The following is a 26,780-nucleotide window of genomic DNA, read 5'->3' on the forward strand; positions in this document are numbered from 1 at the left end:
TCGCTGCTGCCAATCTCCTGTGCATGTTGCTGCAGCCGACGTCGCTACCGCTTCCGAGTATGCCGGAACCGGCCCCAGTCGCGACGCCGCCTTCTCCGGGACCCATATCGCTGGAGCACACCCCCAGGTCCACGACACCTATGGGTGCTGCTCCGGAGTTTTCACCTATCATCTCGTCCAGGAGGCACGTTCCACGCACGGGCTTCCGTCCTGGACATTTTCGACCGTACTCTCGTGTTTCTCCGCGGGATCTTCTCGGGGCCTCCCAAGAGGCCATGGATGTCTCCGCGCTGTCCGTCTCTCAGGAAGTGAGTGTTTTTTTTTTTTTTTTTTTTTTTTTTTTTCAAGGGGGGAAAAAGTGTTGTGACAGTGCCACGACATTTAAGAGTGCCACCGCATCAGTACGCGCAAACGGCGATAGAGGCGCTCTGCAACTCGGCTGAGCGCGGGAGCGCCACCTAGCTACGAACGGCGCCGGCCACATGTCATGGCACGGCAGTCGAATGACTGATACGGAATTGGTAGCATGTAACCAGCTATTGTTTCTATGTTTGTATATCCACGCAATTTATTAGTGATTAAGGTTATAACACTTTTAGCACTTCTGGTGGAAAGAATGTAGACAGTCAGGAGGAATTTGTTTGGAAGAAAGTGTGAGCTACACAAAGTAACATATGTGGCATAATGTCAACTTGGTTTACAGTATTTGATTATTACATTGAAATAATAAACAAACTAGTTGCATAAAAGAAATTTAATTTCTTAACCACTTTCGGAGACTTAGTGCTCTTCTTCAGAAGACTGTAACTATGGCATTATTTGCTAGTGGCAACATAAAGAGGCATACAGCAAAATGACGTGGTCCTAAAAAACACAGGAGCTATAAGTAATACAGTACTGTATTATTTATTGCTCCCGTATTTTTTAGGACCAAAGCATTTTGCTGCATGCACATTATTGTTGATTCTCGCAAATAATGCGATAGGTATTATATTCTGAAAAAGGGCACTAAGTATCTGAAACCAGTTAAGTAATTAAATTTATTATATGCAATAGGCTGCTCTGATTATTCCGATGTATACAGCTACACTTGCGGAGGATGGATAAAATACTATATCTGATTACTGTTTGCAATAATGTACTGAAAATAAAAAATAAAGAAACTTACTTCTCTTTATATAAGTGTAAAATTCCTTTCGTAACTTCTACAAAAGGATTTCCAGAGACAAATGGAATCTGACTTCTGATCTTATATGCAGACTCTGATTCTGAATCACATGACCGGCGAGATTTGCTGTCTTCTGTAAACAGATGTAAAATGTTACAGTTCACTAATAGTGCATCACTTACCTATTTATTTATTTATTTATTTTTTGAGAAAGTTGGGAAAATTATGTAAAAGTATTCAGAAATTGCTAGGTCTTAATATATAAACAAAGAACAGACTGTACAGAGGCAAGATATTTATCATGATAACAGAAAGTACTACATGACACGACATAAATAACTTAAAAAAGTCAGACAACCACTTACCTTTTACAGACACTTTGATGACTGGCAGGCAGATGTAAAACAAGAACTGATTATTGCTGAATATTTAAAAGTACCGTCATTATTTTCTACATGTCTATCATATACTTTTTACTCTACCTATTAATGTAGATAATAGCACGTCGTTGTAAACAATATAGGTAAATTGTTTCTTTATGTATCAGAATAAGCTGATGATGTGCAACTTTTGAAGCACAAAAAAACAGTTCACTCCTACAGAATATTTTAGGGAGTGATTTGTTGGAACACGATTTCTGGCATAAAATACTGTCATATCAGTTTTAAAAGTGATGTACCTACAAGGGAGCACAATATCTTCTGATCTAATACAAGCTTGGAATACACATGTTGTGGACAGCCCAGCCACACTTGGTGTGCACAAGAGAGTTACAGTATTTTTATATGAAAGATATTGAGTATTTTAGGGTACTGTGAGTGAAGCACGTAAGACAATAGTGGAAGATGCATTTGAAGAAATTCATTCTAAGAAAAGTAAAAAATAAAATAAATTGCTGAAGTTTAAAAATAGGAACAATGACTTTTCAGTGTCAATGAAGAGAAAGGGTTTAAAGAGACTGAAAGTAATTCAAAGAAAATCAATTACTACAAGGTTAAATATGAAGCTTAACAACTGCAACTTACTTATCAAGAACCACAACATCAGCAAGCTAGAAAGAATAACCAGTAACAAACATTCTTGTAACTTCATGCTTTTTCAGAAAGCACAAGGGGTGAAAGAAGTGAGGAGAGTGATTGAGAAATGGGGCAAAGGCATTGGAAGTTGGGGAAGAAATACTCTGCTGATCAGGAAAGACACATACAATATGCAAAAGGCTTCTATCTCAAGTTCTTTGGGTGATATTCTTAGCAATTTTCCTGACTTTTTGTCAGCACAAGTGGCTGGCATTGTCAACGGTACACTCTCCACTGCCACTGGTAGACTGCAGTCGAGCACATAGCCAGAGATTATATGTATCTATCGTGCCAATGTCTGAGGGCTTTTCCCTAGTCATTACTACTGTCGTTCTCCCCTTGCTACTTGCGATGTTCATTTGTTTAGCATGGAAATCTAGGATCTATTTACCATGAAGCTTATTTCCTATAACTGAAAGAAGAAAGTCTCATGGTAAATGGATCCTAGATTCTTGTGCTGCAGTGACTGACTACTGCAAGTAACTAGGGAAAAACTGAAGCAGTAATGACCAGAGAAAAGTCCTCAGACATCTGCGCAGCATGTACATACACTCTCTGGCCTTGATCTCAACTACAGTCAACCACCAGCAACAGAAAGTCAAGCTTTGACAATGCCAACCACTCGAGCTGGTGAAACATTGGGAAAACTATTAAACAAGCTTGAACAATTTTGATACAGAGAAATTTTGGAAATAACAATTAATGATATGTCCAATGTGACAATCAACAAGTACTTCTTGTAGTCTCCTTTTGCACTACACAATTTTCTTAACTCCTTTTATGACCTTTTTCTTGGTATTTCTGATTTCTTTTCTTAGTTTTGATTGATAAGATGAAACTGTTGGTTCTTAAAATACAAACATTCATCATCTCCCTGTTAGCCTGTAACACAGTTTACCTGTGATTGATTGGTCAAGAGCTTGATACAAGCTTCACCTCTTTAGTGACACAAACAATAGTATTTTGCATTTCTAATGGTGGGTGGGCATTTTGCTCTTCAACATTGGCTGTAGCTCCCACAGTTCTCTCTCAGACAATGATGGTCAACTGCTGACGTTTAATGTCAGAGTGTGTTACATAAATAAAAACAACTGGAAAACTACAAAGATAACACACATTATAATCAACTGCTTATTAATGTGTTGGTCCACTTTTGGAAAGCAATACTGCAACGATTCTGCATTCTGCGTGCCATAGTTTTGACAAGTTCTTGGACAGTTTCCAGAAGAATGTAGCACCAGGTGTCACAAATTCCTGTAATTACTGGCCAGGGGTCTGTGGGCATGGAGCTGGCACTCGATAATGTATCAGGTGTGTCCCATTGGATTAAGAGAAGGCAAATTTGGTGACCAAAAATCAACACAAGTTTACCATCGCCCTCTTCAAATCACTGTAGGATGATTCTGGCCTTGTGAAACAGATAGTTATCTGGCTGAAAGAAGACACTGACATTTGGGATAATATTAAGCATGAACCGATGCATGTCATCTGCATAATGTTTACATAATCTACAGCTGTCACAGTACCTTTCATTATGACCACAGGTCTCGTGGAAGCCTAGTTGAATGTCTTCTTAGCATAACACTGACCCCAGTGGCCTGTGTCAGGGCATGATGCGTGTTTCCAGCAGCTGTTCGCATATTCGGACACAACTATTGGGTTGGGGTAGTAAGATATATGATTCATCTGACTATGTGACACATTTTCATGATTTATGGTCCAATCTGTGCCCACTACAATTGTAAAGGGTGATGTCGATGGATCAACATGGGAGCACGCAGGGATTGTCTGCTGTGCAGCCCAAGTTTAACACTTTGTGCTGTATGGTGTGCTCTGAGACACTTGTCCCTGCTCCAGAACTCTACTCTGTCATCAGTTCTGTCACAGATTGTGGACACTCAACATCTTGTTACCTATTCGTGGTTTCACCATCATTCATAGTTTCTCACAACAGTAACATATATACAATCAACTGGCTTTGCTGTTTCCGAGATACTCTTTCCCAGGTGCTTGGCAACAACAATCTGCCCTCTGTTAAAGCCACTTGCGTCGGTGGATTTTCCCATCTATGACCTGTATTAATGCTAGAACGATTCTCCATTCATGTCTCCCCCACTTACACACTTTCCGTATCACGTCTTGTGACCACGATACCACCAGGTGGCATTCAGCATTGTGGTGGGCAGTTATCACAATGTTTCAGTGCACCAGGGTAAATGAAAAAGGAACTCCAGAAGAATTTGGATAATACTGATTGGGAAGATGTACAGAACACCCCCAAAGTGAATGAAAAATATAATGTATTCTTTAACATAGTAATAGGCTACTTGGGAAACTGCTTTCCAAAAAAAAAAAGAGCAGATGAAATGCCCCTAAGCCCTATGTTGTAAATAGAATCAAAACACCATGCACAACTAAGAGATATCTCTACTTAGTTTCAAGGCACATCGATGATGCCAGCATTGAATCACTTTGCAAACAGTACTGCAAATTGTAAGTACAGTAATCTGAGCATCAAGCTGTACATATTTTCATGACACATGTTCATTTCCTCCAGCTACAAGTATTTGGAACATATCAAAGAATGAGGCATGAAAAACGAACCCAGTAAATGAAGTAATTTCTTTAAAGATAGGAAATGAAGTGATCAAAGATGTCTCCAAAATTGCAGACACTTTTAATAACTGTTTTGGTCAGTAGCAGATAATTTAGGTAGATAGTTCACAGTTATTAACAAAATCACTGAGAAGGTGTTTGGTAAAATTCGAATTCATTCTGCACCTCCGACAGAAGTTTTCCAGTGTTATCAATTCTCTTACAAATAACCATTCAGGTGGTTAGTGTGGTATCAGTAGTAAATAAGTAACATGCTTAGTTAAATTTAGTAATATATTGAATAATGAATCTTTTCCCAGAGAGTTTTAAACATGCTTTGTCAGACCACTAAAAAAATTTATTAAAGAATAACTGAATCATTTCACTACTGCCACTATCAAAAAAAAATTTTGATCATGTACAACAGACTTTTAACACACGCAGTATAGGAAGATATACTCAGGGGCAAATAGTCTGGATTTCAAAAAGGACTGTCAAATGGACAGGCTACATTTACCTTGACTGATGATATAACACAATCAATGAATGAAAAAATATAATGTATGCTTTAACATAGTAATAGGCTACTTGGGAAACTACTTTCCAAAAAATATCAAGCAGTGGAAGCAGATGAAACACCCCTAAGCCCTAGGTTGTGTAAATACAATCATAAATTATTACCACTGGGAATACTTTTATGATATCCTAATGAGAAAGTTAAAATATTGTAGAATAGTAGGCACAGCAGGCTTTGGTTTTTATCTTATGTGAATGGCAGAAAGCAACATGTATCAGTTCCACATAAATCACATTACGATGAGCACCCAGAATTTGCCACAATCAAACATAGTGTACCACACGGTTTGATTTGGGATTCTCTGTTGTTTCTGACACAGATAAATGAGCTTCCACATCGCAGTTTCCCCGGAGGTGCAAATATTGTACTTTTTGCAGATACAAATATGCAAATAATGAAAAGTAACAGTTCTCTTACTGAAAACATAGGTAATGCAACTTTCAAAAATATCAGATGGTTCAAGGCAAATGGATTATCATTGAATTTTAACAAAAACTTCTCACGGAGCTCAGTACTTCTTACAAAACTCCAAAAGCTTTGAAATAAAAGAAGTATAAATAGTTAAGTTTTTGGCACTTCATACAGATCATATCCTTAATTAGAAACGCACATTACCTAGAATTAATGAATCACTTTAGTTCAGTTATGTTTGTTAGAATTAATGAAGCTCTTTAGTTCAGCTATGTTTGTAGAATACACCAAAAATCAACAAGTGGCAAACATACCGGTATGGGATACAGGTTTTAAGCAAGGAGCCACAAAGAGAGCAAAAAATCGTGAATACCTTCTGGTGGGACCATATGACCTGTATTACACAAGTACTGGAGAGCATTAGCCACCACAAGTCAGTTATAATACAAAATGGGAGGGCCGGTAAAGGTCCGCCACCAGCTGAAGAGAAATGATATTCCTACTATAATTTAAAATAGGTAGTGGAACTACTCACCTTTATAACAGAAACTATGGGGAGTGGGTACAAACTGGGATGCTGACAAATAACCAGTGCACTACGTTTAAGGAACTGATTGAGAGGGGATGGGTATGGTGGATAATGAAAAAATAAGAAGAGCACAGAGCCAGTGTAATAAAAAAAATATATAAAGGTTAAAATAAAATGAAGGACAGCACACATTAAGGTCAAAAATGCAGTTGGGAACTGGATTTACTTAAGAGAAATACAGAGCGAATTTCTGGCAGCAATACAGGGAGAACAGCATGATTTCATGTTGGACACGGTAGGAGGGCCAGTAACTCATAGGGAAAGGATCATGAGTTTTTACAATTATGTAAGATACAAAAATGAAGGAACTGACAGCATGTCAACTCTCTGAGAGAGGGAAGGGGTGTGTGTGTGGTGGAAGGCAGATCCAGTCATATCTGAAAGGAGAATGCAGACACCTTTAGTCACCTGTTTGCTTTTTAGGAAGACAGTCGGCAGGCTGTAAGGTATAAACCAGATGATGGGAGAATTACTGGGGGAGAGGCAAGGGGGGGGGGGGCATGTAGCAGAAAATGTGCCTTGGAATTTTCAGAATAAGAAGAAAATAATGAAAACATTTAGAAACAACAGAACTGGAAAGACTTTTTGGCCGGATGATGTGTCTCCTGACCTCTTCAAAACGACTGACTTTGCAGTTGTATCCTACCTGATAGAAATGTTCATGTTAAGCTTAGATCGAGGTCCAGTGTCACGTGACCTCAGGGATGAACACTCCTGTGAATCAAAGGCTTGACTCAGGGTGTAGTTGAGACATTTGACAGGGGGGGGGGGGGGGGGGGGCAACTGGACTGTGTCACTACAGAGCCACCAAGGCATTCAACAGAGTCCATAATGAGTTCATGTTGCATAAGTTATGAACTGCTGGAATAGAAAACTCATTAGCAATTGGGTAAGGTACCTCTGCAAGACTGAACACTGAGAGTAGAGGCCCATCCATATGCAATGATCTGTCTGTGTAGATATCTATGCTAATGTCTGGGCATCCAATAAATCACTGTAAATGTGGTGAGTTCACGTGGTTAACACGATACAAGTTCCAATCTCCTGCTTGCCTGCCATCTGTCGGTCTAGAATGGAAATTTCAGTGGCAAGCATCTATGCTCTCCCAACCTCACAGGCCAGAATTTTTGTCTAGTGGGAGGACTTGACTGCCATATAGATTCCCGCATGGGGGACATAGAAATAGGCATCCACGACAGAGACCTCAACTGAAAAAGTTGAAAACAAGTAAGTCCCCAGGTCCAGATGGAATCCCAATTCAGTTTTACAGTGAGTACTCTGTGGCAGGGGGCCCATACTTAGCTTGCATTTATTGTGAATTTCTTGCCCAGTGAAAAGTTCCTAGTGCATAGAAAAATATGCAGGTGACACCTATATTTAAGAAAGGTAAAACAACAGACCTCCATAATTATAGTCCAATATCCTTAATATTGGTTAGCTGCAGAATTCTTGAGCACACGGAATTCAAATGTAATAGATTTCCTTGAGACACGAAAGTTTCGTCCATAAATCAGCATGGATTTAGGAAGCATCAGTTGTGCAAAACTCAGCTTGCCCTTTTCTCACCTGATATCCAACAAACCATGGGTGGAGGGCACCAGGTTGTCCATATTCCTATGTCTCCAGCTCCAAGCATACAATTTAGGTTCCCAGATATGTGAGTGACCCGAAGACTGTAATAGAACCCAGCATGTTTTCCTCAATACCAAGTGTTTATCAGAGACAATGATATCATCAGGAGTGCCACAGGGAAGAGTGATAGGGCTGCTCTCATTTTCTCTATGAATAAATGAACTGCCAGACTGGGTGACCAGTAATTTATGCATGTCTGCTGGTGGCACTGTAGGTTAAGGGAAGGTGTCATTACTGTGTGACTGTAGGGAACATACAAGACGATGAAGACAGAATTTCTGGTTGGTGTGATGAATGACAGCTTGCTCTAAACACAGAAAAATGTTAGTTAATGCGGATGAGTAGGAAAAACAGTCCTGTGATGATCGAATAGAGAATTAGTAGGATGCTGCTTAACACAGTCACAATGATGAAATATCTGGGCATAAAGCTGCAAAGTGACATGAAATGGAATGAACAAACAAAATCAAATGAACATGTCAGGTTGGTAGTAGGGAAGCCAAAAGCTCAACTTCATTTTATTATGAGGATTTTGGGGGCTGCTGCTTGACACAGTCACACTGATTAAATATCTAGGCATCAAGTTGCAAAACAATATGAAATGAAATGAACACGTCAGGTTGATAGTAGGGCAGACAAATGCTCGACTTAGTCTTATTGAAAGGCTTTGGGAAGTGTAGCTCACCTATAAAGGAGATAGCATATAGAATTCTAGTGCAACCCATTCTTGAGTACTACTGGAGTGTTTGGGATCCTCATCGCACTGGATTAAAGGAAGACTTTGAAGCAATTCAGAGACATGCTGCCATATTTGTCATTGGTAGGTTAGATCAGCCTGCAAGTATTACAGAGATGCTTTGTGTACTGTCTGCCATCGGGTTCCCCTAAATGGCAGGCAGTACCGCATAACAGCCACGCTATGAGGGAAACAAACCAACAGCTAAACACGTGAAGACATCAGGTGAACACGCCGAAGATTCCAGTCGATTAATAGGAACCTTTCCTTGCAGAGGTCGCCGTGACATATCCGGCCACGGATTCCTACGCCAGGTTTTTATTGGCTCCAGCTCACTATATAGGCCCGGCCGGTCGAAGGCAGACCAGTCTTCGTCCGCTGCTAATGGTAACCACTATAGCAGAGTCTCCGAGAAGATATCACCAAAGCCGCTGTACTGCACCGCCGATGGAAGTACCAGCCGACCGAGAGGAACCACATCTCCAGCTAGATCGACGGATGTCTACATCTATTGTACAGACAGCTATTGTATTGTAGAAGAAGTTATGTTCAATAAACTGTTGGAGAATACAACACTTTGTGATCTCAAATTGGAATCCCTGGAGGGAAGACGATGCTCTTTTTGCAAGGCCCTATTGAGGAAATTTAGAGACTGGCATTTGAGGCAAACTGCAGAACGATTTTACTTTTGCCAACATCAATTCATATAAGGTCCACGAAAGTAAGATGCAAGCAATTAGGGCTCTTGTAGAGGCTTTCAGACAGTCAGTTTTGCCTTGCTCTATTCATGAGTGGAACAGGAAAGGAAATGACCAGTAGTAGTACATGGTACCCTCTATCATGCACCATATCGTAGGTTATAGAGTATTTTCGTAGATGTAGATGTAGTTTATGACCTCCAGATACATATTCGTAGTCTATCTGGAAATTTCTGATAAAATATATGTCAACCATTTAGGAAAAGATAGATTGCTTCTTACCGTAAAGATGACATATTAAGCTGCAGCAGACACAATTACAAGACACTTACACATGAGCTTTTGACCACAGCCTTCGTCAGGACAAGAAAGAGAAACACGCACCAATCATTCACACAAGCAAGCACACCTCACACACACAGGACCGCCAGCTGCGGCAGCTCCAAGCAGAAGGCAACTATCAAGTGGATGCATCAAACTGGAGGGGGTGGGAAAGGGGGAGGAATAACAATGTATGGGAGGGGGCAGAGAGGAGCACTGTCTGGTGGAGTGTGTAGGAACTGTACTGTCAACAGGCACATTGTCAGTAGGTTGTGTGGCAAAGAGGTTGGAACAATAGAATGAAAAAGAGAGAAGCGGGAAAGGTGGAAGAGTGTGTTAGCTGGGGGTGGGAGACGAGAATGGGGAGGAAGTGATAGGACACACAGGATGGAAACTGTAGAGTGGAGGATGTGGGAACAGTATGTTACTGTAGGTTGTGGCTGTGATAATTTCAGGAGCGGAGTGTGTGCTGTAAGGATAGCTCCCATTTGAGCAGTTCAGAAAAGCTGGTGGTGGAAGGGAGGATCCAGAGGGCTCAGGTAGTGAAGCAGCCATTGAAATCAAGTGTGTTATGTTCAGCTGCATGTTGTGCCAGAGTATGGTCTACTTTGCTCTTGGCCACAGTTTGGCGGTGGTCATTCATCCTGGTGGACAGCTAGTTGGTAGTCATGTAGCCTATATATAAAAAGCTGTGCAATGAATGCAGCAGAGGCGGTATATGACACAGCTGCTTTCACAGGTGGCCTGGAGCCCTATTCTATATCTTTCTGCCATTTTGCCGATTGTTTTGGTATGCAAGCTCACCGGATGGTCTTGTTTTCGAAACAGACCCAACATCGTTGAGTAAGCATTTCGAAAGCGATGCCGAAGGGTTCTAGGAAACCCGAAACACTGTTGTCAGTTCTTGCACCAACCAATGAAAAGCAATCTGCCTCAGATCCATGCATGCACACTGCAATGCCACAGCGGCACGATGTCAATCGAAGCGGCTAGCAGCCGACACAAACAAGCCATTCTTCACAGTGCCGAAACGTGTGAATAGAGTACGTAATAGTGTTCAAATTTCATTGACCCTGGGCTTCCATGAATGCATGATAACAATACAATACTGACTGTGTTCTGGAAACTATTGTAAACATCACATTACGCAATTTTATTCTCATTCACATCAAAGTCTTGTTTTGGATTTTACGTTTCGCAATATGAGTTGGGAATTGAGTGTAGTACGACCTTGTACAAATACATCTACAGAAACACCCGAAACATTTGTACTTTTTTCTGTTTTCCGTCGTTCCTTAGTTGTTTCAGAATTCATGGAGGTACGTCTATGCAACTAATTGACGGCAGTTTGTTTATTGCCATACACGTTTCGCTTCCTTTATTCGTGATGATGATTCACATATAAAATAAGCGAAATGCACATGGGAATAAACTGCCTTCAATTAGTTGCATAGACGGAACACATCTCCACGAAACCGAAAAATTCTTTAAGAGAGCTCAATGATTTGGTACATAAAAACAAAATTTAAAAAATCGCCTTTTTGAGAGCGCAGTTACCGAAGTTTGTTGTAGTTTATAATATGCATCTGATGAGTCAAAATGTTTTATATATGGTGGCTGTTGTGGTTGTTGTTGTTGTTGTTGTGGTCTTCAGTCCTAAGACTGGTTTGATGCAGCACTCCATGCTACTCTATCCTGTGCAAGCTTCTTCATCTCCCAGTACCTACTGCAGCCTACATCCTTCTGAATCTGCTTAGTGTATTCATCTCTTGGTCTCCCTCTACGATTTTTACCCTCCACCCTGCCCTCCAATACTAAATTGGTGATACCTCGATGTCTCAGAATATGTCCTACAAACCGATCCCTTCTTCTAGTCAAATTGTGCCACAAGCTCCTCTTCTCCCCAATTCTATTCAATACGTCCTCATTAGTTATATGATCTACCCATCTAATCTTCAGCATTCTTCTGTAGCACCACATTTCGAAAGCTTCTATTCTCTTCTTGTCTAAACTATTTACCGTCCACACTTCACTCCATACAAATACTCTCAGAAACGACTTCCTGACATTTAAATCTATACTCGATGTTAACAAATTTTTCTTCTTCAGAAACGCTTTCCTTGCCATTGCCAGTCTACATTTTATATCCTCTCTACTTCAACCATCATCAGTTATTTTGCTCTCCAATATAGCAAAACTCCTTTACTACTTTAAGTATCTCATTTCCTAATCCAATTCACTCAGCATCTCCCGACTTAATTCGACTACATTCCATTATCCTCATTTTGCTTTTGTTGATGTTAATCTTATACCCTCCTTTCAAGGCACTGTCCATTCCGTTCAACTGCTCAAGTCCTTTGCTGTCTCTGACAGAATTACAATATCATCGGCAAACCTCAAAGCTTTCATTTCTTCTCCATGGATTTTAATACCTACACCGAACTTTTCTTTTATTTCCTTTATTGCTTGCTCAATATGCAGATTGAATAACATCGGGGATAGACTCCCTTCCCAACCACTGCTTCCCTTTCATACCCCTCGACTCATACTGCCATCTGCTTTCTGTACAAATTGTAAATAGCCTTTCGCTCCCTCTATTTTACCCATGCCACCAACAGAATTTGAAAGAGAGTATTCCAATCAACATTGTCAAAAGCTTTCTCTAAGTCTACAAATGCTAGAAACGTAGGTTTGCCTTTCCTTAATCTGTTTTCTAAGATAAGTCGTAGGGTCAGTATTGCCTCAAGTGTTCCAACATTTCTACGGAATCCAAACTGATCTTCCCCGAGGTCGGCTTCTATCAGTTTTTCCATTCGTCTGTAAAGAATTCGCGTTAGCATTTTGCAGTTTGACTTATTAAACTGATAGTTTGGTAATTTTCACATCTGTCAACACCTGCTTTCTCTGGGATTGGAATTATTATATTCTTCTCGAAGTCTGAGGGTATTTCGCCTGTCTCATACGTCTTGCTCACCAGATGGTAGAGTTTTGTCAGGACTGGCTCTCCCAAGGCTGTCAGTAGTTCTAATGGAATGTTGTCTACTCTGGGGGCCTTGTTTCGACTCAGGTCTTTCAGTGCTCTTTCAAACTCTTCACGCAGTATCATATCTCCCATTTCATCTTCATCTACATCCTCTTCCATTTCCATAATATTGTCCTCAAGTACATCGTCCTTGTATAGACCCTCTATATACTCCTTCCACCTTTCTGCTTTCCCTTCTTTGCTTAGAACTGGGTTTCCATCAAAGCTCTTAATATTCATACAAGTGATTCTCTTTTCTCCAAAGGTCTCTTTAATTTTCCTGTAGGCAGTATCTATCTTACCCCTAGTGAGATAAGCCTCTACATCCTTACCTTTGTCCTCTAGCCATCCCTGCTTAGCCATTTTGCACTTCCTGTCGATATCATTTTCGAGACGTTTGTATTCCTTTTTGCCTGCTTCATTTACTGCATTTTTATATTTCCTCCTTTCATCAATTAAATTCAACATTTCTTCTGTTACCCATGGGTTTCTACTAGCCCTCATCTTTTTACCTGTTTGATCCTCTGCTGCCTTCACTATGGCGGTACAGTCTGAAAATATTGTGGAGGGAAACTTTTCATCTCTGTCTACTGTTGTTGAGGATTCGATCGCAGATAAATACTTGTGACAAGCTAAAGACGATTGCTACTAGTTTCATTCGCATTAATTTCCGTTGTGCTTTTAGTTTCCTGTCTGACCACGCTCTCCTAAATCGCTACGTATTCCGAAAAAAAAAAAAAAAAAAAAAAAAAAAAAAAAAAAAAAAAGGTGAATTATTTGTGACACGAAGTTGTATAAATGTCAATGTCAGTTGTTTCACGCACAGTAATTTCATCTTTCATTTCTTAAACATATGGAGATATCGGAGATACTCGATGCTGAAAAAGCATGCTCTTACGTGTAAATTACAACGAATATTTCAGAAACATGCTTAACTTTGACGATTAACAAAGTCTCAGAATGTGTTGCAAACACGAAGAGGAAAAAAAATATTTTCGCACCCAGCAGATTTAAAAAGTTTGCACCCCTAGGCACATCATATTATATGCCCCCCCCCCCCCCCCTCCCTCAAAAAAAAATATGTTTTAAATAATAACTATTACCCGATCACTTCACAATTGCCGTTTTGGGTGGGAACGCTGTGAGCTGTTTCCGTACCCCGCTGTTCGTTGTTCCGAAGGACGCATCAGCGGTCTAGTCACGCTCAATCAAAATGTGATATGGTTCCTGAACTGTACTTGGTGAATGGTAGCGGATAAAACAAACTTAGAACTACATTGTGTTAACACATTCTTCCTTCGAAAGACAACGGAAACGAACACAAGGAAAATAACTTTTCTTTTATGCCCTAAAAATTCAGCAGAGCATGTAGGAGACAATGGATTTTTCTTATACATTCACTTTTAATATATTCTTTTACATGAAACCGTTGTAATTGAAAAAGTTGTGTTACGATTTAAAAATTGAAGCGAACGTGTCATACATTAGAAATTAATCCGTACTTTTACAGAAATGTGTTCAAAATTAAAATTAAACTGTCGTTTTACGATCTAATAACTTGAATGTGTAGCAGATAAAAAAAATAAAATAAAAAAACACGTTCGGTATTAATACGTGAATCTATAGGAAAACGTAAGAAATGAAAATGAAGTAGAGATTTCGGTGCACGAACTAATAACTAAATACAGACGGACAAACACAGAACTTGATTTCCTGTTACATAATTTTACAGCCTAGTGTGGAAAAATGAAATTTGTTTTATAATCTAAAAGACTTTTGTAAAGCATTAGGGTCTGTGTATCTAGATGGTGAATAATAAGTATACACGATACCTTTAACCCATGTAACGGTTGAACAGTTTTGTATTGCAGCTACTGTTCTCATCATAGCTCTTTTTAACGGTATTAGCAAAACTTTTAGGATTTATCAACAGAACTTAACTATGTTATTTATTAAAACTTTTTTTCCATCTGAGCGTACTCTCCGATAAGACGTCAAGAATACGTTCAAATGGTTCAAATGGCTCTGAGCACTATGGGACTTAACTTCTGAGGACAACAGTCCCCTAGAACGTAGAACTACTTAAACCTAACTAACCTAAGGACATCACACACATCCATGCCCAAGGCAGGATTCGAACCTGCGACCGTAGCGGTAACGCGGTTCCAGACTGTAGCGCCTAGAACCGCCCGGCCACTCCGGCCGGCTCAAGAACAAGTGCCATACATAGAAATATTCTAAGAACAATGTCAACATTGGAGTTGGTGGGATGATACCACAATCCAAGCAGTTAGAAGAAAAAAATGGAGCATGGAGAAAGTGGTGGAAAACTAAAAATGACGAGGACCATAAGAGGCATATAGAGGAAACAAGAAGTGCAAAGAAATAGTGGTAAGAAAATGTTTTATAAAATGATGAAAAATAAAAGGAAGGCTTATGAAGTACCAGTAAAGATGGAGACAGAGGATGGTACTGTGATTGAAGATGCAGGGAATATAAAAGATCATGGGAGAGAACATTTTAAGAAACTGTTAAACGCTGAGGAGCAAGTACACGAGGAAACAACAAATAATGGGGAAATTGATAGAAGTTGGGAAGCAGAATTAGGACAAATTACACGGGAAGAAATGGAAATAACTGTGAAGAAGATGAATGGGGGAAAGCCCCAGGACCTGATGAAGTATCAGTGGACATGATAAGAGTAGTAGGTCAAGTGGGAATGCAGTGGCTGAAAGTGTACTATCGTGTGGGGAAATAGTACAATACCTGACGATTGGAGAAGAGCAGACATTGTTCCCATCTCAAAAAAGGCAATATAAGACTTTGTAAAAACTACAGAGGAATAACCCTTATGAGTCTTCCAGCCAAGAGTTTTGAAAAATTTTTACTAAATCGAATAAGTGAAAAGACAGAAAAGGAGCTGAGTGAAGAACAGCATGGGTTTAGGAAAAGAAGAAGCACGTTCGACCTGATATTTTCTATCCGTCAACTGATGGAAAAAAGTTGGGATTATAGCAAAAGGGTAATAATGGTTTTTATAGACACAGAAAAGGCATATGACTCAGTTAACAGGGAAAGACTCTGGGAAGAAATGAAGAAGATAGATATGGAGGATGGATACATTAATGTAATAAAGAAAATGTACAGAGGACACAGTTGTAGAATTAGAACACAATTGGGGAACTCTGAATACTTCGAAATAAGACAAGGACTTAAACAAAGATGTATTCTATCTCCTGCACTTTATAATGTTCTGATGGAGGGAATGAAAATGGCAGTTAAAGATATAGTAAAAGAAAAAGACAAAAAGATGATTTTTGCAGATGATATGGTAATATGGGGCAATAAGAGGTAGATGTACAGTTACAACTTGATGCGTGGAAGGAATTAATGAAAAGGTATGGATTAAAAATAAATAAAGATGAGAGTGAAGTAAAGGTATTTCGAAGAGACAGAGGGGTCAACTGAAATATTAATTTGAATGGAGAACCCCCCAAAGTGGTAGACAGTTTAACTTATTTAGGGAGAGAAATATCTAGTGATGGAAGAATAACCAATGAAATTAATTTCTACCAAACAATAAAACACCTGATTTGGAATAAGGAAGTTTCAGAAAAAGAAAAACTCCTTATATACAAGAGTTACTACTTCCCTATTATCACCTATGGAGGAGATTGTTCAAATGGTTCAAATGGCTCTGAGCACTATGGGACTCAACTTCTGAGGTCATTAGTCCCCTAGAACTTAGAACTACTTAAACCTAACTAACCTAAGGACAACACACACATCCATGCCCGAGGCAGGATTCGAACCTGCGACCGTAGCGGTCTCGCAGTTCCAGACTGCAGCGCCTAGAACCGCACGGCCACTTTGGCCGGCTATGGAGGAGAAACATGGACAACGACAGAAAGGGACTGGAACAGACTGCAAGCAGGGGAAATGAAATTTCTCTGAGCAGTTAAGGGAAAAAAAGAATGTAAAGAGTAAGGAGTGTAGATATTAGAAAGGACCTTAAACAAGCTAGTATGAGAGAAGAATTTGAAAAAAAGAGATTAAGATGGTACAGGCATGTTAAGAGGATGTGTGGGCAGAGACTCCCCAAAATTATGGAAGAACAAAAGATGGATGGAAAAAGACCTAGAGGACACCCAAGAACACGGTGGAAAACGGGAGTGAGAGTATCTGTGGAAAGAAAGGACAGGTGTGACCTGGCAGCAAGTGGAGGAAGAAAAGTGTTGGGAGGACCGAGCCGAATGGAGAGGACTCGTCAGCATCCAGAGCCAGCAGCAGCTGGAGCGGGATCCAGGTATAGATAGAATGTCAACATTCGGAAACACGGACTGTAAAACTCTCTTTTCATAAAAATTTACTCATTTCAACTGGTATATCACTAATCTCAGATGATTTCAAAAGTTCCGCGAGATGTACACATTCACTAGGGAAGGAAGGCTCTGAATCTGTGTCATATGACGCTTGGAGTTTTGCTGCACGTTTAGCAATATCGTCAAGCGAACTATTCTTAAGATTAATGAAAACTGTGAAGGAGTCCAACAGTGTTCTATAGCTTTCCTTCCTCCTCACCAATTCGGCGTACAAGTTGTCGAGTACTGGGAGAAATGTTTCGACTCTAAATTTCTCCCTTCCAGTCAGAAAAACTTCTTCATCATCGTGGAGTTTGCGTTTTCGTTATCTTTTATAGGTGCATTCATAGTCTATATCTGTCACAATCTCCAGGGATTTATTTTCATAATAGTCGAACATGCCACGAATAGATGCAATAAATCCTACATGTGATTCATATAATTCATGCACGATTTTAGTATCAATATTTACACTTTGCAATTCCATATTTTCACTATTAAATCCCTGGAGTGTGTCCTTCCAAACTGTCATCATGAATACTGTTTCTAGTCTGATGAGTTGATTCAATAGAGCTGAAGCCTCATTTCACACAAGAGGTTTTTCAAACGTATTATTGGCAATATGTGTGAGGGCATTTGACATTGCCCTTCCAGTTCTCATTTAGACTTATTCACGCTTCTTCTCTTGCTGACCAATGTGTTTTTGATAAACTTTTTACCGTTTTGCTTCCTGATTGCACGAAAGAAAGAAGTTTATCCCAGTGCTGTGTAGAAGAAGAGGAAAAATTATAAAGGTTTTCCACTACACTGGAAAATGAACATGCTTCCCGACAACAAATGGTTCAAATGGCTCTGAGCACTATGGGACTTAACATCTGAGGTCATCAGTCCCCTAGAACTTAGAACTACTTAAACCTAACCAACCTAAGGACATCACACACATCCACGCCTGAGGGAGGATATGAACCTGTGACAATAGCGGTCGCACGGTTCCCGACTGAAGCGCCTAGAACTGCTCGGCCACAACGGCCGGTCTTATGACTGGCTTCTACAGTCAGTAATATCAATGGAGCAGAGGTTGAAAATACCGCTTCAGTTGTAAATTACTTTATTTTCACACGACCGGTTTTGGACTGTTATAAGCTCATCCTCAGGTGCCGTAGCTGTGCTGTGGTCCCCGAGTGCCGCGTGTACTCCCTGTTCTGCGCTCATAGGCGGCACACTGTGCCTGGGGCCCTATTCTGTATCGTTCATACCGATCGGTGTAGTTGGTTCGTTTCGGTAGTGACGTCATTTCGGTTCTTTATCGAAATATCCTATTCAGTAAGCTTCTGACACCTGTTACCGAACGGTCCTCCCACCGATTTTATGACTATTGTACCGAGAGGTTTTGGATTTTGGTGTGGCCCTGTCGATCGGTGAGCTGTGGTTTATGTACACCTATAATTTGTTATTTTAAACATATTTAGCGGTTTTAGCCTTGGATTTAGTGACGCATCCGGTTGGAAAGTGAGTTCATAATAGAGTATTTTCTTTCCTTTGTTAGAAATATAGTTAGGTTAGGTTGTTACTGTGAATGATTACATAAAAAAAAGAAAATATTTTCGGTCAATATTCTCTCAAAATACGTGTTATTTTAATGCAAATAAGAGTTTAAAGATCATTAAATAGCAAGACATCGGCTCTGTTTATGTATATTACACGAGTGACATTACTAGTGACTTTGTGCACTTTTTCCCGCAAATGGTTTACTTAGTAATTATTGACACGTGTTTACAATTTTCAAGTAACAATGGAAAGCAATTATGTGAAGCCTGATATTAGAAACCTTCCAAACTATTATGCATTTCTGACTAACGCAGCATCGTTTGGCAACGAAGTCAGCCTACGTTCCTCCCCAATAGTACAAGAATTAAGCCACGCGTAGCTGTTGTTTAGCGCAGCCAAGTGGTTGGCGCCCGGGAATGCGCCGTGTAAAGACACGGGTTCGCGCGCGGATGAGTGCAATTTTTTTTGTTTCCTTTTCATATATGCAACACGTTCTGAGACATTGCTATTCGTTTAAGTTAAGATTTTTCTGCAATACTACTTACATGTAAGAGCGCACTTCCTCAGTAATGATTTCGTGTGTTTAAAATATGAAATATGAAACTGTTGGAGATGAAATTCCTGTGAGTGAAACAACCGACAGTGACCTTTATATTTTTCATGTCAGAAATAATTCACATTTTTTTCCGAATATGTAGCGATTTCCGAGTATGCGGTTAGACAGGAATCTAAGAGCACAACTTAAATTACTGGGAATGTATCTAGCAGCAGTCATCTTCATAATCTTGCTTGTCACAAGTCTTTATCTGCGATCAAATCCTCAGCAACAGTAGACAGAGATGAAAGATCTCCGCCGTAATATTTTTAGACTGTAGCACCAAATACGAAACATTTTCATGAGATGCATGTTATATAAACTTTGACGAATTGCAGAAGCTCTCGAAAACGAGTTTTTTCAATGTTGTTTTTAAGACCGAAATCGTTGACGTATCATGTACGGAAATGGGCTACTTAATCATTTGGATCTCTAGGAGCGAGTTATAACCAAATTCTGTTTATCTTCTTATTCTTTGAAACTCTCTATCAATTTTTCGGGTGTTTTTATAGATGTATCAGTGCAATGTGGTACTACGCACAAATACTGGCCAAAACTGTTCAATAATAAGTGCCTCTCCATACCTAGGTTTGCTGTTTTTGTTTCAAATAAAATACCCATAAATGACAATCACAATAGCAATCCTTAACGCTCTTTGTGTCACTACTAATCTCATTTTCGTCCGACATTTCCGCTGGTATTTTAGCAACACTTCGTACTGCGAAAACGCAAGTTCGGTTCTGCGAAGAATAGCGCGCCTGTGTCGTCTGCTAGCCGCTTCGTGTTCGTGGTAGAGATGGGCAAAACTGTTCTTTTCAGAGATCGGATCTGAACTGTTCACTCCCTGAAATGAACTAGGTCTTTTTTATGACTCACCACTCATTCACAATAGAAAATAAATGGAAGGCACATTGCCCTTTAAACTTGGTTTATTCCAGTACTATACCTGTATTTTGATCTTATTTGATCCTATTTTGAAGTATCACAGATAATGAGTAAGAATTTTGTATTGTTTATTGAAATTTCCACGATATGATAAAGTTTTTGATTATCGATTTATTTTGCACTATCGTGGTTTTTTGGGTGATCGGAAAATGTTGTAACTTGAGATTTACATTAACAATGTATTTGGCTATAATGTATTAAAATTTCATTAACCTCGTACAAATAATCCCAAGCCATATATTTTTAAAGTGAACATTTCCTTCCGAAGATACCCAAAATCGCAAAATCCGTACTACAATTAGAAAAAAAATATAAATTTGACTGTAAGACCAAAGTGCTGCATATAGCCTTATGCAGAATAAAACAAGGAAAATATTGGTGTATCACATTTTGTGATACGTTTATTGGTTCGCTCGTAATTAAAGTGTAAATTCGAGTGTCCATAATAAAAAATCCTATAGTAAGAGGAGTCGTCAGGAACCTCATCTGATCAGTTTAAACAAATAAAAATAAAATAAAAACAAATTATGTATACATAACATAATTATGTAATATACATATCGGTATTAGTACGAAGAACAATATCCAGAACAGACGAACTCCGATGCAGAGACGCTGAGTCAAGCTGGTCGAGCCGCGAGCTGTATGGCTGCGTGAGCTAAGACCGCAGAGACCAGAGTGACACCTGAGTTGCTTTGCTCAACGCTCTGGCTAGAGTCGAGAACGGTGGCGTGAGCGTAGAGCGAGCGAGTTCCGAGGGTGGGGGGAGCGGTGAACGGCCACCAGTAACCCGCTCCGAGACAAATCGTCCGTTCTCTTGCGAGCAGGTTGTTGCAAGTAGTTCTTATGTTCTCCGCTAGGAGGCTCTCTGTCCTGTTGCTCGCATCAACTGCCCAGAGGGCAGGACGTGCGACTGAAACGTTCGACGGAGTGCGATGCTAAGTTAAGGTGCGCCAGACACTGCACGTGGCAGAGGAAGCACAGAGACGCACGGCATATGTGAAACACAAAATCCAATGGGGCACTGCACAATGCAGGCAGCCAAGGCAGAAGCAGGGCAGAGGCCGGCGCCGGCTATGTTGTGTGGCGTGCAGTGTGCTCTGAACAGCAGAGGCCCCGCTGACCTGCTCCGACTCTCTCTCTCTCTCTCTCTCTCTCTCTCTCTCTCTCTCTCTCTCTCTCTCTCTCTCTCTCTGCTGTGTGAAACGTTTGGAGCTACCGTTCTTTTTTTCTGAATCACTGATTGTTTACTCCTTTGAAAGATTCAACTCTATAAAACAGTTCAGGAGCGGATCCCCCATCTCTAGTTCGTGGCGCTGTGCGCGCTGCAGTGCGCAATGCGCGGTTCTGCGGCCCCTTGCTTTTGATTGGCTTGCGCGACGCGAACCGTCAACAGCGCTTCGGTTCTCTAGACCCAAACGGTATCACTACCGAAATGCATACTGAATAAAGATGGGACTCTAATTCGAGTACTAGACCGTTCGGTGCTCTTGAGTACCGAAACGATTGCCGCAATAGCGGAAAGATACAGAATAGGCACCCTGGTACACGCGGCGTTTGGGGTCCATAGCACAGCTGCGACACCTGAGGATGGACTTATAACAGTCCGAAACCGGTCGTGTCAAAATAAAGTAATTTACAACTGAAGCGGTATTTTCAACCTCTGCTATAAAGCTCAGTTGCGGATGTTCTACAAACAGGATTGTTTGTAATATCAATGGAATTCGTAGACAGGACTTTTAGCGCAGCTTCAGCTAAGTTTTCGGACTTGTGTCCCGGGTTTGGTAAAAACAAAGGAAACATTCAACAGGTTCACCATTCTCGTTCACATATCTTAATTTGAAAGATAATTGATCAATATGTGAAGTGTTACAGAGAAATATTTGTCCTGTTTTATTTCACTTATGATAATTCCTTTTTTTTTTCGTTCAGAAAGAAGCTCTATTATTTCATCACAGATTTTTGAAGAAAGATAACTTGTACGTACCTGCCATATCGTTCAATGTGCTCTGCGAGAAAAGGATCAAACTCGGCTATAAGTTCAAGAGACATCATTATAATAATGAGAGACATCATTAACTTACCATTATGTAATGAATGGAATCTTTCAACGTGTTCACGTTGGGGAAGTCCACGACTGGTTAGCTTCTTCACTACTGCAAACACCCTTTTCAACTCACTGCGCCAGTACATTTTTTCTATCTCAACATATGACTCGAAATGGTTATCTATTGTTCCAAATGACATTTTTCTTATTAAGAGTGATAACAGAATTTTTGTGTTCAAGTGAATTCTCATGATGAGATAAAATATTTGAAGTATTTTTCCAATCTGCAATACCAGTAGCAGCAATCGCGGTCTTACCTCCGAACAATTTACATGGTGCACAAAAAACAGCATCAGTGCCACAGGAGTATATTAGAAAATCGCACCAGTGCCAGAAATATCATCGGTACTACTTGAACTCGAAGTCGAACCAGCGACATGTTTTGTGAAAAAATTTTCTACTCTGCCAAGCGTTTTTAGGACATTGGTTTCTTTTTCTCGCCTTTGATAATTTTCGAAATGCCGCCCCATAATTTTGCACGTTTGCTTTTTTCACTGTTATTCATCTTAAGGCACTTATAAAATTATCAACCAACAGTCAAAACAAAAGAAAAAAATTGTAAAAGGAAAGAAAGAAAGACTATCCGTTTCCAATTGTACTACACCGCACATGAGCACAAAGCTTCTTATTTTAAACACAGCACAAAGATTTTTCCTTAAAACACGGAGCGATGAACTGACCAACTCGGATTACTCGACGTAATTGTGCTATGAAAGAACGATAATGTAGAATAATTTAATTTCATTGTCGCCTGTTTTTCTGCTGTCAGTGAACAGTAGAAGCACACCTGCCGGCGGGAATTCGTCTCGTAATGAAAACAGGACAGCCCCTTTGACTTCTGCTTCCCACGTCACCGAAATTTCAGCTGGAACGCAAATATGTTCTAAAAAAATGGTTCAAATGGCTCTGAGCACTATGAGACTTAACATCTATGGTCATCAGTCCCCTAGAACTTAAAATTACTTAAACCTAACTAACCTAAGGACATCACACAACACCCAGCCATCACGAGGCAGATAAAATCCCTGACCCCGCCGGGAATCGAACCCGGGGACCCGGGCGTGGGAAGCGAGAACGCTACCGCACGACCACGAGATGCGGGCTGCAAATATGTTCTACAAAGATTTAATTAGTATTGCTTTGTTGTCATTTGTGTGAACACTGCTGTTATGTCTACAGGCAAATGCACCTTTGTTCCAACATAAAATAAAAATAACCTTTCCTCAAAGAAAAAAGCTTAGTTAAGAAGTTTAATATAAAATTTGCAATGCCACGTACTATTCGGTTGCATAGAGTGGGAACTCTGATATCATGCAGGCTGCAGCACAATAAATGAGACAAACTAAAGTTGGTTTCTTCTTCTTTTTTAGCCAAAAAAAGTCACTACGTAAATAAATATATAAAATTTTTAAACTGTTGTGAAATGTATTTCACACATTATTAGATATTCTGCTTATGTTCTTTTGGTATAAACATGTGTTTAAAAATGCAAAACATTCCCAGTATCAACATGTTTTGTTGAAAGTGTGCCATTAAATTAAAGCTCAGATATTGAAGACCACAGAGCTTACACATTAATTGCAGTAATGGAGGGTTGACTTGATACTTCCCCGTAATTTCTACAAGAAATGTAAGTAGAGTCGCGTTTTACAAGTTGTGAAACCCACACATGTTACAGTATTTAAGAAACTGCTGATCAGCTTATCACAGCTTTTCAGAGGTCCACGTATTTTCATGGAGAATATATGGTAGGGTTAAGTAGAAGACGACAACATTCTCGGATAATAACGTTTCAAACATTGTATTGTAGATTGCCGTCCTGACGGCGGACTTCAAAATATTTTGCACAATCATGAAGACGATACCAGACAGAAATCCAACTTTAATTTCCATTTAGTCACTAAGTAAACTATGTGTATTTCGAAATCTTGTATTGTCGAATTTCGTTCTTAAGGCTTATTTAAACTAGCAAGTTGTTTAACAATATTAAAAATTTTTGTCGTTTGTAAGCGCAGTAATTTTAAAACGTAAAAGGTTAAAATGAATTGTTGTTGTTGTGGTCTTCAGTCCAGAGACTGGTTTGATGCAGCTCTCCATGCTACTCTATCCTGTGCAAGCTTCTTCATCTCCCAGTACCTACTGCAACCTACATCCTTCTGAATCTGCTTAGTGTATTCATCTCTTGGTCTCCCTCTACGATTTTTACCCTCCACGCTGCCCTCCAAGCAACCTACATCCTTCTGAATCTGTTTAGTGTACTTATCCCTTGGTCTCCCTCTACGATTTTTACCCTCCACGCTGCCCTCCAATACTAAATTGGTGATCCCTTGATGCCTCAGAATATGCCCTACCAACCGATCCCTTCTTCTAGTCAAGTTGAGCGGCCTGAGCTAGCGAGGCGAGCGCTACGCTTACTCGGCCGTTGAGAGCTTGAGAAGGGGTTTCTGTGCTGTGGGCGCCGCGGAAAGCAAATTGTCGTGTGTTGTTTTCACAACGCCTGCAGATTGTCGTGCTCCGCACCTCACAGCATGGGAAAGAAGTATGCGCAGAGGAAACCTGCCGCTACGAAGGGTCCTTCGGTTGTGCAACTCAATGAGTCTGCCGACCGTGCTAGGAATTCCCAAGAAGACGAGTCGCGGCCTGTCCCCGCTTTGTACGTCAGGTGCAAAGGCGGGTGGACATCGCTCTTCGACACTATGACGAACTGCGCTAGGAACGAGGTGGTCTACGAGTCTGTCGATACAGACTCGCTGATTTGCGTTCGAGCTGCAAACGCGGCCGACCACAGGGCGATCAAGGTCGCAGTGTCCGAACACATTGTCGACGCGCCGCCGGCGCGTGGGAAGGCACCTTCCGTAGGAAGGATGAAGATGACCGAGGCACTCGTAAGCGGGCTACCTCGGTGCTGTGATGAGGCAGGGGTCCAGGAAGGGCTGCTGCGAGCCGGGTTCGGTAATGCAACCGCATGGTTGCACAACCGGACCAACAGGAAGAGGGCGCCGCTCTACGCCGTGACCGTGCAAACGGTCGACGACGGGAACGACATACTCGACTTGCGGAAGTTGCTGGGTTTCCGGTTACGACAGAGGCTCTCCCGACCGCCATGGACCCCCCAAGCTCCAGTGCTTCGGGTGCCAGGGCAAGGGCCATGTCGCGAAGTATTGCCGCAACGCAGCGCGGTGCGTCAAGTGCTCAGGCGAGCACGACAGCCGCGCCTGCGACCGCGGTAGTAACGTTCTGCAGACTTGCGTCGGGTGTGGCAGCCCGCACGTCGCCAGCTGGAGCGGTTGCCCGGCTTTCTCAAGCCGGGCCGGGCCGAAGGCGGCAAAGCGGCCGCGGCCGCACCGACGCAGCGGGAGAAGACGACGTCGGAAACGACGTAGGGCGCGGAACAGCCCGGCGCAGCCGAGGGACGACGCAGTAGCAGCTCCACCTGCCAGGGGCAGGGACGACCACCCGGAAACGGGCAGTCTGGCTGCAGCTCGCGCTCCCGAGAACAAATTGACCCCGAACTCGGCACCGCCGTGAAGGAGGCCACTGCAGCCCTCAAAGCCATCATGGCGGCAGAGAGGGCTGCCTTCGCAGCCGCCGTGGCTGCAGAGAAGGAAGAGGCCTTGAGGCAACTGCGTGCAGTCTTCGCCCAAGGCCTCAGTGCAGTAGTACCTGCGAACACTCCTGCGACCTCGCAGAAGGACGTTCGCGCGCCCGTCCCAGCAACACCGCAGGTGAAAGGTGCAAAGAAGAAAACCGCCGCCCCAGTGGCGACGCCGACCGCTGCGGGAGCGCCCCCGCAAGGGACCGAGAAGACAAAAAGGCAGCCTTCATCACACGAGCGCGAGCGAAGGGCCTGCATTTCTCCGAAGCTGAAGCGGCGCAGCTCTCTGAACAAACGGAGCTACTCGAAGCTACACTGCAGAAGGCCTGCGACATGCGGTAGAGGAGGACGCCGAACGGCGGCCGGCCGCCGCCGTTCTGCACCAGCCTGATCAAGCTGTACTAAGTCACTGACAACAAGGCGCAGCAGAGGGCGTAACAGCAATGCATACGTTGCTGCGTCGAATTCCTTTGTTACAGGGAGGAAGCCACTGCAGCAGGCCCAGGAGACTACACGCGAGCCCAGCCGCAGCACCCGGACTGACCCAGTTAACGAACACGCAGCATATAGGTAACGATGCACGATACCTCACAATAACCTTATATCACCTTGCACGCTCTGTCGCAGATAGCAAGCCGCTACTGCCCTTACTACCCATCCTACTGTCGCAGAGGTTTTTTTCCCTTGGCGCCTGCCTTGCCACTTTTTTTCCCCTGCCCTTGCAACCGCTACCCTTCAATCGTTTTCGACCACTTCTATCTCCTGATGGACCATCTAAATGAGTAATCTTACCCAAACGCATGG

The 26,780-nt window shown here is 41.5% G+C and overlaps 1 protein-coding gene across 1 annotated transcript in view; it reads right to left on the reverse strand.

Moving 5' to 3' along the window:
- The window catches only part of LOC126418616 (BRCA1-associated protein), a 132,306-nt gene that overhangs the window by 79,261 nt on the left and 26,265 nt on the right, over window positions 1–26,780 (reverse strand). Inside the window, exon 3 of the mRNA XM_050085456.1 lies at window positions 1,169–1,301. Within this exon, the coding sequence (XP_049941413.1) occupies window positions 1,169–1,301 (133 nt within the window). The remainder of the gene's footprint in view (window positions 1–1,168; window positions 1,302–26,780) is intronic.

Source organism: Schistocerca serialis, chromosome 9 (assembly GCF_023864345.2).
Source record: "Schistocerca serialis cubense isolate TAMUIC-IGC-003099 chromosome 9, iqSchSeri2.2, whole genome shotgun sequence".
Classification (NCBI taxonomy): domain Eukaryota; kingdom Metazoa; phylum Arthropoda; class Insecta; order Orthoptera; family Acrididae; genus Schistocerca; species Schistocerca serialis.